Source organism: Arabidopsis lyrata (genome assembly GCF_000004255.2).
Source record: "Arabidopsis lyrata subsp. lyrata unplaced genomic scaffold ARALYscaffold_8, whole genome shotgun sequence".
Classification (NCBI taxonomy): domain Eukaryota; kingdom Viridiplantae; phylum Streptophyta; class Magnoliopsida; order Brassicales; family Brassicaceae; genus Arabidopsis; species Arabidopsis lyrata.
The window spans coordinates 3,022,205-3,036,091 of NW_003302548.1; the positions used below are offsets into that span (position 1 = coordinate 3,022,205).

A 13,887-nucleotide genomic window follows, 5' to 3' on the forward strand; every position below is an offset into this window, starting at 1 on the left:
AATCAAGCCACAAAAATTTATTTTATGTGGTTTATTCATTAACACATGGGATGTCTCCTCCTCGTGATTCCATTTAAAGAATCACATCCCATCATTTTCATTTTCTTCTTTTTTTCTCTACCTTTTTGTAATATTATCTTCTTATAAAACATCAAACATTTTCATATCCTTTGATTAATGATTATTAAAGGAGATTTCGGTCTATTAAGAAGAAGAAGAAAGAGTTGACGTTTGAAGAGACTTTGGTTGTTCGGTTGTCATCCTACAAAGCTTTAGCTTACTTTTAAATGATTACCTTTTTCTAGACCACTTAAATTTCTTAATTAGCCAATTAATTTGTTTATTCATGTGATGTGTTTCGCTAATTTGTCCCAATAATTATTATGAGGATTTCGAATTAAAACATGAACTAATTTTTAGGTTTTGTCGAAGAACTGGATAATATCTGTTTGAGTATATAATTAGTGTTTTGTCTATTTGCTTAAATATTTTAGCGGAAGTGGCGATGTAACCAGTGGCGGAGCCAGGATTTTTATTTACAGAGGTCATATATATTTAATTATTTTAATTATTTATAATATTAAATAATATATTTAATGTATGAATTATCAAAAATATTTGAAATTTGTTATCTAAAACAAAACAAAAAAATCATCTATTTTTAAAATGCTTCACTTTCCAAATAAAAGATATTTTTAGTCGTATTAAGTACTTTTGTTCTCAATTTTTTTTTAATCAAAATGTATAGCATATTGTGTTTCTCTAGACTTTTTCAAAAATATATGTTACAGAAATTTTTTATTAAAAAATGTAGCAAAAAAAATTAAAATAGGACATGTCTAAAAGAGAAGAAAACAATAAAGATGTAAGAAGAGATTAGAAAGTTCTAGTTATTTTGAACAAAAAAAAAAGAAATAAAGATGAAAAACAAAATTAAAGTTCAATGAGAAATGAACATGCATGAGTCAAAAGCATGGTTGGATAAATATCTATGGGGGTCATTATAGAGATATTAGACAAAATCATCTAGTAAGCATTACAAAATTTAGCTAACAATTGAAAATTTAAATTTTTTATGGGGGTCAACTGACCCCCCTCCCATTGCACTAGCTCCGCCACTGGATGTAACCTCTGCAAAATTTGAAGTATGAAAATTTGATTTTACCTCTTTGAAAAATAATTAAGAAATGTATGTTTCAAAAAAAAAAATTAATAATTGCATGGGTCAGATCCTGTTATTAATTTTTTTTGATGTGTTTATCCTTAAAGCTTTTAATTATTAGTATATAAGTTTGAAGGACCATATATGTAGATAAAGGCTTAAATGTAAGCTTTAGTTAGCTAAAAGATGAGATTCCACACACAAAAAAAAGCTGGAAGATGGTCCATTGTAACACAGCTTGAATGTTGGGACCAATTTCATATTTATATTCGTATGCCAATCTTTTTCTTTCTCTCATTTATATGTATTACTATCATTTCTGTATTGTACTAGTTTCTTATTCTAGGTAAGTATTTGTCATAATTAAGTTCTTGTATCTTAATAATGACTATCGCAAAAATCCATTTTTCTTAAATGTTAATTTATGATATTCCCTCTGTTTCACCAAAAATATCATTATTTTTATATAAATTAAAATATATATAATTTTCATTAATATCATTTGAAAGAACAAGTTTCTTTTTTGATATTATGTTATATTAATAATTTAGAATTGAGGTTAAATTCTGTATTTAAAATCAAATTTTACATTAAAAACAAAAACGACATTTATTTTGAAACTTAAAACGACATTTGATTTGAAACGAATGGAGTTTTTCTTTAATAAGTTAATTTTTTTTTCGTCTTTTGATCTTTAATAAGTTAATAAAAATGATTATTTTACTTGAAACCATAGCTATGATATCGTCTAAACTTTAAAGTTATAGGGACGATTAGCTACATAATTTTATTGAAAATTTAATTTGTGACTCTTTTTCAAACATCTTCTTCTTTTTTTTTTTTTACGGCAATTCTCTTGAATTGACATAAATATACTGTTCATAATCACATGCAACTAGTATTTTACTTCTTAAATTAACAGAAATATACTGTTCATAATCACACGCAACTAGTAGTTTACTTGTCGATGAATATTGTTTGGTTAATTTCGAAAATCTATCCGAACAGAGGTGTAATAAATAGCAAAAAAATAAAAGATTTGATTGCGAAGCAAATTGTGTCAAGCTGGATCTTAAATGAAAGGTCTCTCTCAAAATTAAAATAACTCGGCACTTGCAATATTAACAGTAATGGAAAGTGAGAGAAGGACCCTTCTTTCTTCTCGCTGACAAATTGCTAGTATTTGCCAATAACTTAAAACGAAAAAAAAGAGGTTCCGAACATAATTGCATAATAACATAAGTCGTAATTTGAAAACTCGTATAACAAAAGTTTGTAAAATAAAATTATACTGATTAGATATATTTGCGTGTTACCAATCATAACTCATACACATTCACAAACCGAAACCATGAGTCAAAATAGCACATAATTAACAATTTCTATTGATAATCAATATTACATTGAAACAAATATTTCTCAAACTTTAAAACAAGAACATGTATGTAAAGTCATTAGATAATTAACTTTTAACTATCAATACTTTTATTTATCGGAAAAAAACTATCGATATATCAAATTTTTTTTTTTTTTTTTACATCTTTGGATCGACAAGGCCCGATCCATAGCCAATCCCTACTACGCGGGGTAACGCGATTAATGGAGTCGAACTCCGGTGGGGAATATAGAGTTAAATGGGCTTAACCACTTGACTAAATGCACATCCTCCGATATTTTAAAACTTAAGATGCGCATTTAGCATAAATTCTTCTGTAGAGAGATAAGATAATATCAAGCGATTAGATACAAAATGCTATGGAAATATATAATATCAGAAAAGGTAAGAAAGAAAAAAAGAATGTGGTGTCCTTGTCCTACAATGTGACCCAAGATAGCACTTCCCTAAGCCATAGGCTATTCTGGAATTGCATTACATGTCTCACCCCACCATGTTCCTAAAGAAACCCACTTCCTTGTCACTCCCAAACCCTAATTAATTAAAAACCCTAATTAATTAAAAACCCTAATTAAAACCCACAAACCTCATTAAACACAATACAAAACTCTTGTATCAAAAACCTTAACTAATTAGTGTGCATATATTAAATATGAGTTGCCAACTAGCAACTATTAAATTTGATATCTACCCCACAAAGACATCATCCTCTTTACCCACATATATAAAAGCCCTTTTAGAGATCTCAACTTTGTTTCATCTCATTTATCATCATCCTTCAAGAACACAAAGATAGACAGAAAAAAAATGTGTTCCTCAAAATTAAAGAACCTGACCCAAGAAAACATTTCCCAGATCAACGGTCGTCCGGTTCTTCAACCGAAATCGAACCAAGTTCCAACATTAGACCGACGTAACTCACTCAAGAAATCTCCTCCTAAGCCTTTGAATCCAATCGCATCATCAAAGATACCCTCACCAAGACTAATTTCTCTAAACTCTCCTCCTTTGTCTCCCAACTCAAAATCCTTAAGACAACCGCCCGGTTCTTGCAAGGAGCTACTTAGGTCTAGCTCTGTAAAATCAAAGCCAGTGAAATCACCAGAGAATAGTGATGGTGGCTACAAAGAAGTTATGTCTATGGTGATTGTTCAGAAGCAGCCTGGAAGTATAGCAGCTGCAAGAAGAGAAGAGGTTGCAATGAAACAAGAAGAGAGAAAGAAGAAAATTTCTCATTACGGTAGAATCAAATCCGTAAAATCGAACGAAAAGAACTTAAATGTTGAGCATGAGAAGAAAAAGAGGTGCAGTTTCATCACTATAAGTTCAGGTCTGTAAAAGTTACTTGTTCAGCAAGAAAACATATGTTCCTTTTCGATTACATACAAGTCAACTTTAAATAACTGAATCCAAAATCTTAATTTGTTTTCGCAGATCCAATATATGTCGCTTACCATGACAAAGAATGGGGAGTTCCAGTTCATGATGACAAGTAATTAAATGAAATTTTCATTTCTTGATAAATAAGACCAATTTTTATAAGAATTGAAACTAATTATGATTAATGTTCAAATCTTTTTTCAGGCTACTATTTGAGCTTCTGGTGTTAACCGGAGCTCAGGTCGGATCAGATTGGACTTCGGTTTTGAAGAGAAGAAACACTTTTAGGTAAGAAATCAAAGTAAAATGTTGCTACTTTTTAACTTTTTTGTGGTAATCCTTTTGGTCTAACTTTGTAACCTTTGGTTTCACAGAGAGGCTTTCTCTGGTTTCGAAGCAGAGTTGGTAGCAGACTTCAACGAGAAGAAGATACAATCAATAGTCAACGACTATGGCATTAACCTTAGCCAAGTCCTTGCAATCGTTGACAACTCTAAACAAATTCTCAAGGTATATACTATATTATATTATTAGTTTGGTTATCACAATATACATATATTTAAATTGCCAAATTTATCTTATAATTGTTGAAAGTAAAAATTATCTTGGATATGTTTTACAGGTGAAAAGAGATTTTGGGTCATTCAACAAATACATTTGGGGGTTTCTGAAACACAAACCGGTCACCACAAAATACACATCATGCCAAAAGATACCCGTTAAGACATCGAAATCGGAGACTATAAGCAAAGATATGGTTCGTCGTGGGTTTAGATTCGTTGGTCCGACGGTTATACATTCGTTAATGCAAGCCGCCGGTTTAACCAACGACCACTTGATCACATGTCCGAGGCATCTTGAGTGTACGGCCATGGCGGCTTTATAGGCAAAAAGATCATTGTTGTTGTTCACATTGGCTTTAGTTTATATGTAAATAAATAATATTTATGTGTTATTATTTTTAGTACTATATATTTTGTTTTTGTCAACATTGTAGTACTATATCCACCATGTGATATTTAGGTTTGAGGTCCTAACTTTAGGTATTGATATTTCTACAAAAGTTTTTGTGTGTGTGTGATTCTACTTTGAATTTAATATATATATGAGTGGTATTTATTTTAGTTTGTTTAATTTGTTTTTGAGGTTAATAGTTTGTGGGATATGGGGAATAATGTAAAGAAGAGATAGATCCCACAAAGCATGTGCTAAAGTTGGGAAGCAATGTCATGTGGTAGATGATTATCAAAGAAACTTTTTTACGTTTTTTTTTTAGCTGATAATAAATTTTATTAGCTTTTGAGTCGGAAAAAATATTGGGTCTGATTGGTAACATAAAGTTATACAAAATTTTTAATTGTAAGCGGGAACGACAACTTTTTACGGAATAATGCGAAACTGTGAAAAAATGGTATATGAAAACTGTACAAAAAAATTTAGAATAACATTTTTGGTAACGCTTTTATGATTGGTAACTATCAAAAAATAGTATATATATCATATACCACAGCTGTACATGGTTCCCAATCAAAATCATTATGAAAAGAAGCTTTGTTTGTTAGACCCCATCTGCTACAAAAAATGATGCAATTCTTATGGCATTTTGAAAAACTAGAGTCATGGGGGATAATAATGACACATAAGTACGTATTTCATCATTTATATAACTATATCCATAAAGCTAGGTTAAAATCAACATTAATCATTAGAGATCTAATCGATTACGGAGTTTTTATTTATCGTATATATAGAACACATGTTCACTTTGTGGTTTCTTTGTTTTCCTTGTGAAATTAATCATACTATATCCTCGATCTGTCCATTTTAAATCGTATACTTATAAGCTTAACTTCGTAATAATATTTTTAAACTACATTTTACGTTTTTCAGAATCATCTTGTACATAACATAGAAAAAATGGTTTTGTTGTGTATTTCTCCTATTTTTCTAGAAATAGACCACATGGTCCACATGAAATTTTACAAAGCAAATACAATATAGTGAGACTAAAGCCCATAATGGCTTTGAATGATATTATGAAGGGCCTCAAGGCCCATTATTTACATCAGTACACTTAGGCCCTGATCTTTTGTTTTTTCAATCACACAGGCCCTAATTAATCCTTGCGATGTTGAGCGTTTCGATTATTGGACAACCGACATAAAAATTGGGTTCTATTAAAAGTGTGCGATTGACCAAAAAAAAAAGTAGTCTAAATTTTATCTTATAGTATTAAAATGGTGAAAAACGAGTTATTTTTTCTTGTCAAATGTGCAAAATAGTGGAATGACTAAAACTATCCAAATAAACTTTAGATTTTCCAATTAACAGATTTTTATAAAGTGGCATAAGTGATAAAAAAAATCCAATATTAACTATTTATTTTTTAAACTGCTAATTCGATGACACAAATAAAAAAAAAGTCGCATCAAAACGAAAAGAAAATCATTAAAAGTAATAATATTTTGACATATGTTAGAAAATTAGACGGCAAAATAAACGGTAAAGTTAGAATTCTTCTGATAACCAAAACCGAAATAAACCGGACGGTTAAATAAAAACTCCGCGTAACAAAAAAGATAATGATGAGTCCTCGATATTCTGAAAACAGAAGCCTGCTTTTTTCGACCGTTTGCTATGCTTCTACGCGAAAAGTAAAAAACAAGAAGAAGCAATAATTCATAACGTTGAAGAGAATGATAATTTACATGGCAGGCCACAAAACTGACACGTGTCGTACACACGTTAGTAGTTGATGACGTGTTATATTATTTTGGCAGAGAGCGAAGTCCCATGCGTCGGTAAAGGAAACCAAAAAGCATTAGTCGTTTTAAAAGTCTTCTAATCGTCAGACTTTTTTCTATTTTAATTTTTGCTGTGTATTTTTTCTTGTGACTTCGAAACAGTAATCTGCAAAAAAACATGATTCAGTGTTACACGAAAAAAAAAATAGTCAAGAGTTATAAATTCTTACTAATTAAATTTGTTTATAAGAAAATTGCACAAAGGTTCGATGATAAATCATAAGGCTGAGTTGTAAATTGGAGAAATTAGAGGACTGATTTTGTAAATAACTTAAAATAAAAGGAAAGCAGTGGGAAGAGGAAATAAAACGACAAAATCTGCTATGAAAAAAGCTAAAACCTTTTTTATTCTCTCTCAATCCAACTCATTTTGGCTGCTAAATAAATTATACTTTAAATTCTCTTTATAAATACATAACACGCTGTTTAGCACATGTATAGTTTTCTTCAAAACATTTAAAAATTGAGTAATTACACTGCATACCCTAAGACTGGAAAATAATTAAGTCAAAGGAGAAGGGGTGGTTTCGTAAATAAATGGTGTTTTGGTTTAATGACGAAATGACCAAATTACCCCTACAATCTTCATCCTTCCTGTTCTTGAGATGGCCGGAGATGGAGAGATCTCTTGTTCGTTGTTTTATGGCCGTCGTGGTAACGCTTTATTCTCTCGGTCGTGGTTGCCTATTTCCGACGAACTTAGGTAAGCCTTTCGATTTTTGCATGCAAGAATTAGAATTCTCCGATTAATTTGTTTATTTATCAAATTTGAATTTGTCTGTCTTTTCAGGGGGATTTTGATTATTATCCATGGATTGAATGAACACAGGTGAAAAAAATCAATCCTTTTTTTTATTTTTCTTGTCTCTGTTTTTCGATGAATCCCTAAATGAATTTGTGAATTGTTATTAAATTGCAGTGGAAGATATTCTCAATTCGTTAAGCAGTTAAACTCGAGTAATTTGGGTGTATACGCAATGGACTGGATTGGTATGAAGACGAAATATTGTTCTTTTCATTATTCATATTGGATCGATTGCTGAAGCTTCGGGATGATGGCGAGACGAAGATCGGAGAAAGAGGAGTGGATGGTGGTCATGTGCCATTTTCTCTATTTTGGAGGGTATTTTCGTCCGAAAGTTTATGGTGTGCCAGTTTCTCTCTCTTGTTTTACAAAGAAAAAAACTTGTGTATGCCACACCTAATTATTTCTCAAATAATTAGCATGCAGCTAATTGACTCTTAAAAATTTGATTAAAGAGAATTATTTTTGAAGCTTTTCAATATTAATTGAAAAATGACAAGAAAAATGAATAAATAAAATCGGTTTCTAATAATGGCATATACAAAAAATGGAGAATTCTAACAGCAACAAAGAGTCTCTATTTATATTTTTCATATAATGAAAATAGTTTTCACATGAATCAAGTATTTTTTTTATATACAGTATATGTTATTAACCAATGTAATATAATTTTAAAATAGGAATTCATATGTATTTATAAATATATAAATGTTAATTTATGTAAAAAATAGAAATTTTGAACAACTGTACAATGATATTACAACCAAAACTATTTACCAAAACTGCTTTATGATTTGTGATTATACTAATTATAGGAACAAAAAGATTATTTTCTATTTAACGTATTCATAAAATTAAAAGATGATAAATTGAGCTCTTATTTCTTCTTCTTCTCTCTATCTCTCTCTATATCTCTTTCCTCTGTCGCTTCACTTTCTCTCTGCTTCGTAACGATTTGATTCATCTTCTTCAATCAGTGAAGAAGAAGAAGAACCTCGAAAAATGGCTAAAGAGAGAGACCAAAACACTAAAGACAACAAAAACCTCCTTATCTGTTTCTTATGGAACTTCTCCGCTGAGCTTAAACTCGCTTTAATGGCGTTACTCGTTCTCTGCACTTTAGCTTCTCTCCTCCCATTTTTACCTTCTTCTTCCTCCATCTCCGCCTCCGACCTCCGTTTCTGCATCTCACGTATCGCCGTTAACTCCACCTCCGTCAACTCCACCGCCGTCGAAAAGCCAGTCTTAGATAACGTCGTTATGACGGAGAAGCTGGTGCTGGATAACGCCGTTATGACTGAGAAACCTCCGTTAAGTGAAGAGACGGTGTTAAGTAACGGCGTTATTAAACGGACGTTTACTGGTTACGGCTGGGCAGCTTATAACTTCGTGTTAATGAACGCATACAGAGGCGGCGTTAACACATTCGCCGTTATCGGTTTATCATCTAAACCACTTCATGTCTACGCTCATCCAACTTACCGTTGTGAATGGATTCCACTAAACCAATCCGATAACCGGATTTTAACCGACGGAACCAAAATCTTAACCGATTGGGGATACGGTAGAGTTTACACAACCGTCGTCGTAAACTGTACTTTTCCGTCAACCACCGTAATAAACCCTAAAAACACCGGAGGTACTCTTCTCCTCCACGCAACCACCGGAGATTTAGATCGGAACATCACCGATTCAGTCCCAGTCCTCACCGAAACTCCAAACACCGTCGATTTCACCCTCTACGAATCCCATCGTCGCCGCGAAAAGTACGATTACCTCTATTGCGGATCGTCTCTCTACGGAAACTTATCTCCACAGAGAATCAGAGAATGGATCGCTTACCATGTTAGATTCTTCGGAGAAAGATCTCATTTTGTTCTTCACGACTCCGGAGGGATTTCAGAGGAAGTGTTCGAGGTTTTAAAGCCATGGATTGAGCTTGGAAGAGTGACGATACATGATATTAAAGATCAAGAACGATTCGATGGTTATTATCATAATCAGTTCATGATTGTGAATGATTGTTTGCATAGGTATAGATTCATGACGAAGTGGATGTTCTTCTTTGATGTTGATGAGTTTTTACATGTTCCGGTGAAGGAGACGATTTCGTCGGTGATGGAATCTTTGGAGGAATATTCTCAGTTTACTATTGAACAGATGCCTATGAGTAGTCAGCTTTGTTACGACGGTGATGGTCCGGCCAGAACTTACAGGTAAAGTTTTGAGTTTTAAAGTTTTGGTTTTTATTTGGTTTAAGTATTTAGAATCATAGCTCTGGTTTGTGAATTATGTGTTTAAGCATTTTAGAATCTGATTCATTTACATGTAAAAACACTTTTTCCATAATTAGTGTTTCAATGGTGGTCCATGTGGGTGAGAGTTGTTTTCAAAGATTCCAACTTTTTTAGATTTCTATATTTAGGTAAACCAATTGGAGATTGGGTTGGATTTGATTTTGATGGGTTTGTGTTATTGTCAATGTTATATTGAATCAAGATCTGTAGGATTGTGTTTACAGGTTAGTGAGAATTGTGTCAAAGATTCTAGCTTTTAAATTCCAATAAAACTAGCTTGAGTTTGTTGGGTATGTGCTCGTCTCCAAAAAAGTTGCGATAATGTAGGTTTTTACTGCGGTTTTACTATTTAGTTGGATGATAGGTTCTTGATTTGTGATTGTGTGTTTTATTCAGGAAATGGGGATTTGAGAAATTGGCGTATAGAGACGTGAAGAAAGTACCACGACGGGATAGGAAATACGCGGTTCAACCGCGGAATGTATTTGCGACAGGAGTTCACATGTCTCAGAATCTACAAGGGAAGACATACCACAGAGCGGAAGGGAAGATTCGGTATTTTCATTACCACGGTTCAATCTCGCAGCGTCGTGAGCCTTGTCGTCATCTTTATAATGGTACCCGTATCGTTCATGATAACAATCCTTACGTTCTTGATACCACAATGCGCGATATTGGTCTTGCGGTGAAGACGTTTGAGATTAGGACGATTGGAGATCGCTTGCTTAGGACAAGGCAATGAAGATAGGAGAAGAATGGTTAAAGAGATGTTATCATTATGCATTGTAACGTAAATCTTTTAGAGTATTATTTAGGTGAATGTCACAATTTTTATGGTTTTTCTAAGTATATTCTTTTATTGTATTATAAAATGTGTTCATAGAATCGTAGATATCATCATACAGCTCAGATTCTTGGTATATAAGCATCTTTTATATGGGCTTTATAATATTTTATTTATTTATTATATTTGGAAAAAGTGTTTTATATGAATTAGTGAAAGTTGTTGTGGTCTTCGATGGATCTTTGTCGTGTTAATTAACCAAAAGTTTCCACATTTTCTTCCTTATAATCAAGTCATTAAATACACGAATATTTGCAATGACAAATGATCGTATTTGTTTAACTATGGCCATTGTGAAAATTTTGTACTCCTTCAATTTCATAAAGAGTGTCGTTCTAAAGTTTTATTTTTGTTTCACAAAAAGTGTCGTTTTAGGTTTTCAATGCAAAATTTAATGATTTTTTATGTTTTATGACTATTAGTATTCTGCATATTGTTTTACTATTGGGCAGATTATGTTTAGGTATATAGTTAATGATGTTTTTGTTTAGAAAAAAACAAAAAATTTAATGTTTTCTTAATCTGTGTGCAAAACTCTAAAATGACACTCTTTGTGAAACAGAGGGAGTAGTAAACATTGTGGGAAGCATAATTTATTCCTTGGGAGATTTTGATTCTTTGAAAACTACCATAGTGAGTTTTCGTTTGAAAAATACACATTTTTCTATTTTAAGTGAAAACTACAATTTTTAATATAAAGAGATAATTTTGTCTAAATTTAAATGAAAGTTGGATTTTTTGTAAATCAAAACAAAGTTCAATATTTACAAGAAAAACAAAGAATAAACTAATTTCGAAATAATCTTAATTATCCTTTTAACTATTTTTTGAGATATAGATATTTTGTTTATTTTCTATATTAAATTTAACAAGATAATATCTAAAAATATTATAAAGTCTATCACATTGGCTAAAAATATTATAGGTTACAAGACTTAGTTCCAACAATTGTAGAAAAAGTTATCATTTTACATATTAAAAATTGTAGTTTTCATTAAAGTTAGAGAAATGTATATTTTTCAAACAAAAACTCATAAATATGGTAGTTTTCAAAATCTCAATTATTTTTAAGTATGTAAGAAATAGTATTAATGTAGAAAAATAAAAATAAATAATTCTTTAATTTATGAACAAAATCTTAGGGGGTGTTATTCAATGATAGAGTTAAAGTCAATTCTTTAAAGTTTAGATTTACTTTCTGATATTGGTTTTAAGAATCTGTTTGTGTGGATTTCAAAATCTCTGCAGTATATCTTGGATTTTGATTCTAATAATTTACTCGTAAAACTCCAAAGAGGTTTCATTTCAAATGACTTAATATACAAAGATTTTACAAGTCTTTTAGTTTTGAATAACACTGGATCTTACAAACCTTAAAGAATTGACTTTAACTCCACCATTGAATAACACCAAACTTTTAAAATCTAATGAAGTATAAGATCTAATAACACCAGATTTTAACGTTAGATTTATAATCATTAGTTGAATAACACTGGATTAGTGTTGGATTTCAATTCTATTAAAATTCATCATTGAATAACACCACCTTAAACATTATTTAAAATGAAACGTAAAGAGTATTAAATAATATTATCTTTATCTACAAGAATGTTTTATCTAATTTTTTAATTGTACCGTAACTAAACCAGCAGATTAGGATTTCATCTCCAAATACATTTAAGATTTCTGTCATTTGGTAATAGTAATTTCATAAATTATCATCAATAAGTTTATATTTTCCATTTATCAAATTATCTATAAAGTATTTTTTTTTGTTACCTGTTCTTTTTTTTTTTTTTTGATTAAAGGTTTAAAACATAAGTGTAGTAGATAGACCCCACAAAAAGAGTCCTTCCAAGTTTCGTGGTTGTTAATTGTCGCAAACGCTGGAAAGTCCTCATGGGTGCCAAATCCTCAATAATCATACAAATTATTCCCAATCAACAAATCTCCTAATAACGACAACAATTATTCATTTAATCATTTAACAAAAAATAATCCCTAAAGTAATGATGAAAAATAAAAATAGAAACAAGAGATTGATAAAGAAAGAAAAACATAAATAGCGAATGTACACCGACGGTTCAGCATTTAATTCTAATGCAAACAAGTTACGTAAAAACAAATTCTAGCACATTCACGAACCCTACATTAAATATCGATATCGATTCACAAATTTTCTAATTTTGATTTTTGACAAGTGATTGAAATTTGCCCATAATGATTTTTGTAATGGACGGACTTAAATCATTTAATATGTTTATGAATTTTGTCGGAGACAACATTTAATAGAACTAGTCGAAACTACATGATCTCTGCAGCTGTGATATTCTCTGCAAATCTACAGTTTCCATTTAAAACCACGAATAATTTGTATTAAATGGTTTCCTATAATATTCGTCGTCCACCAAATAAAGAAAGCAACCACCCTAACTCAATGAGTTTCTATAAATTGGAATAATATTTTAGACAAAATCTATTTCTTGTAATATAATTAAGGCAAATATATACCTCTCCTAGGAAGATTTGTACATACTCCTTCCGTTTCATATTAAGTGTCGTTTTAGCCTTTGAATTTTGTTTTAAAAATAAGTGTCGTTTTGTGTTTTCAATGCATATGTTTGGTCTGATTTCCAGTTTTGTCCCTACTAATTTAATGTATTGATCAGTAAAAAAATAATAAAATATATAGATAGTGGGTAAAACAGAAAATTTAATTATTTTCTTAATATGTGTGCAAAAACTTTAAACGACACTTGAAACAAATGGAGTATTAAAATATACTTGTCTTTGATTCTGTGTGTATTTAAATCGTCCAACTCTAATTTATAGAGTTCTGAATTTTGGGACCAATTTAAAACGTTGCAAGGTAGGACCAAACTAGGTTGGCCAAACATGTGTCGTTGTAAATTTCGATTGATAATTCATAGGGCCAAATTCTAGCCAGACCCGATTCTAATGAAATTGAAACTTATTTTGAAACTGATCTTTATAAGTCCGGTCCTGGCTAAGATCTAGATTACTTTGCATTTGCGTTTAGGCTACCTAATTGAAAAAGAAAAAAATAGAAAAGAAATTTCATAATTTTGAAATATTGAATCAATATTTATGTTTAGGAACAGCTCCGATTTGTTTTTGACGTCTACTTTTACAAATAACAAAGAAATTTTACTAAAACCAATCGAGAACTAAATCAAAC

The 13,887-nt window shown here is 31.0% G+C and overlaps 3 protein-coding genes across 3 annotated transcripts; all 3 read left to right on the forward strand.

Annotated features, from left to right (window-relative positions):
• The first annotated feature begins 3,172 nt into the window (after positions 1-3,172).
• LOC9299627 (probable GMP synthase [glutamine-hydrolyzing]) lies at positions 3,173-5,062 on the forward strand. The gene is made up of 5 exons (XM_002863505.2): positions 3,173-3,888; positions 3,993-4,050; positions 4,143-4,226; positions 4,313-4,448; positions 4,561-5,062. The coding sequence occupies exons 1-5, from the start codon at positions 3,366-3,368 to the stop codon at positions 4,822-4,824; spliced, it is 1,065 nt and encodes a 354-aa protein (XP_002863551.1). The 5' UTR covers positions 3,173-3,365; the 3' UTR covers positions 4,825-5,062.
• Positions 5,063-7,215: 2,153 nt separating this feature from the next.
• On the forward strand, positions 7,216-7,996 carry LOC9299628 (monoacylglycerol lipase). The gene is made up of 3 exons (XM_002863506.2): positions 7,216-7,445; positions 7,533-7,571; positions 7,662-7,996. The coding sequence occupies exons 1-3, from the start codon at positions 7,348-7,350 to the stop codon at positions 7,783-7,785; spliced, it is 261 nt and encodes an 86-aa protein (XP_002863552.1). The 5' UTR covers positions 7,216-7,347; the 3' UTR covers positions 7,786-7,996.
• A 315-nt stretch (positions 7,997-8,311) lies between these two features.
• Positions 8,312-10,795, forward strand: LOC9299629 (galactan beta-1,4-galactosyltransferase GALS2). The gene is made up of 2 exons (XM_021035895.1): positions 8,312-9,763; positions 10,241-10,795. Exons 1-2 carry the CDS (start codon positions 8,550-8,552, stop codon positions 10,584-10,586), a joined length of 1,560 nt encoding a protein of 519 aa, XP_020891554.1. The 5' UTR covers positions 8,312-8,549; the 3' UTR covers positions 10,587-10,795.
• Positions 10,796-13,887: the final 3,092 nt, after the last annotated feature.

Bases quoted from the DNA above. Each gene is read 5' to 3' on its own strand.
- LOC9299627 (XM_002863505.2), top strand. From the start codon at position 3,366: ATGTGTTCCTCAAAATTAAAGAACCTGACCCAAGAAAACATTTCCCAG. The intron at 3,889-3,992 runs GTCTGTAAAAGT...TTGTTTTCGCAG, and splicing joins TTTCATCACTATAAGTTCAG to ATCCAATATATGTCGCTTAC. The intron at 4,449-4,560 runs GTATATACTATA...TATGTTTTACAG, and splicing joins ACTCTAAACAAATTCTCAAG to GTGAAAAGAGATTTTGGGTC.
- LOC9299628 (XM_002863506.2), top strand. From the start codon at position 7,348: ATGGCCGGAGATGGAGAGATCTCTTGTTCGTTGTTTTATGGCCGTCGT. The intron at 7,446-7,532 runs GTAAGCCTTTCG...CTGTCTTTTCAG, and splicing joins CCTATTTCCGACGAACTTAG to GGGGATTTTGATTATTATCC. The intron at 7,572-7,661 runs GTGAAAAAAATC...ATTAAATTGCAG, and splicing joins CATGGATTGAATGAACACAG to TGGAAGATATTCTCAATTCG.
- LOC9299629 (XM_021035895.1), top strand. From the start codon at position 8,550: ATGGCTAAAGAGAGAGACCAAAACACTAAAGACAACAAAAACCTCCTT. The intron at 9,764-10,240 runs GTAAAGTTTTGA...TGTTTTATTCAG, and splicing joins GGTCCGGCCAGAACTTACAG to GAAATGGGGATTTGAGAAAT.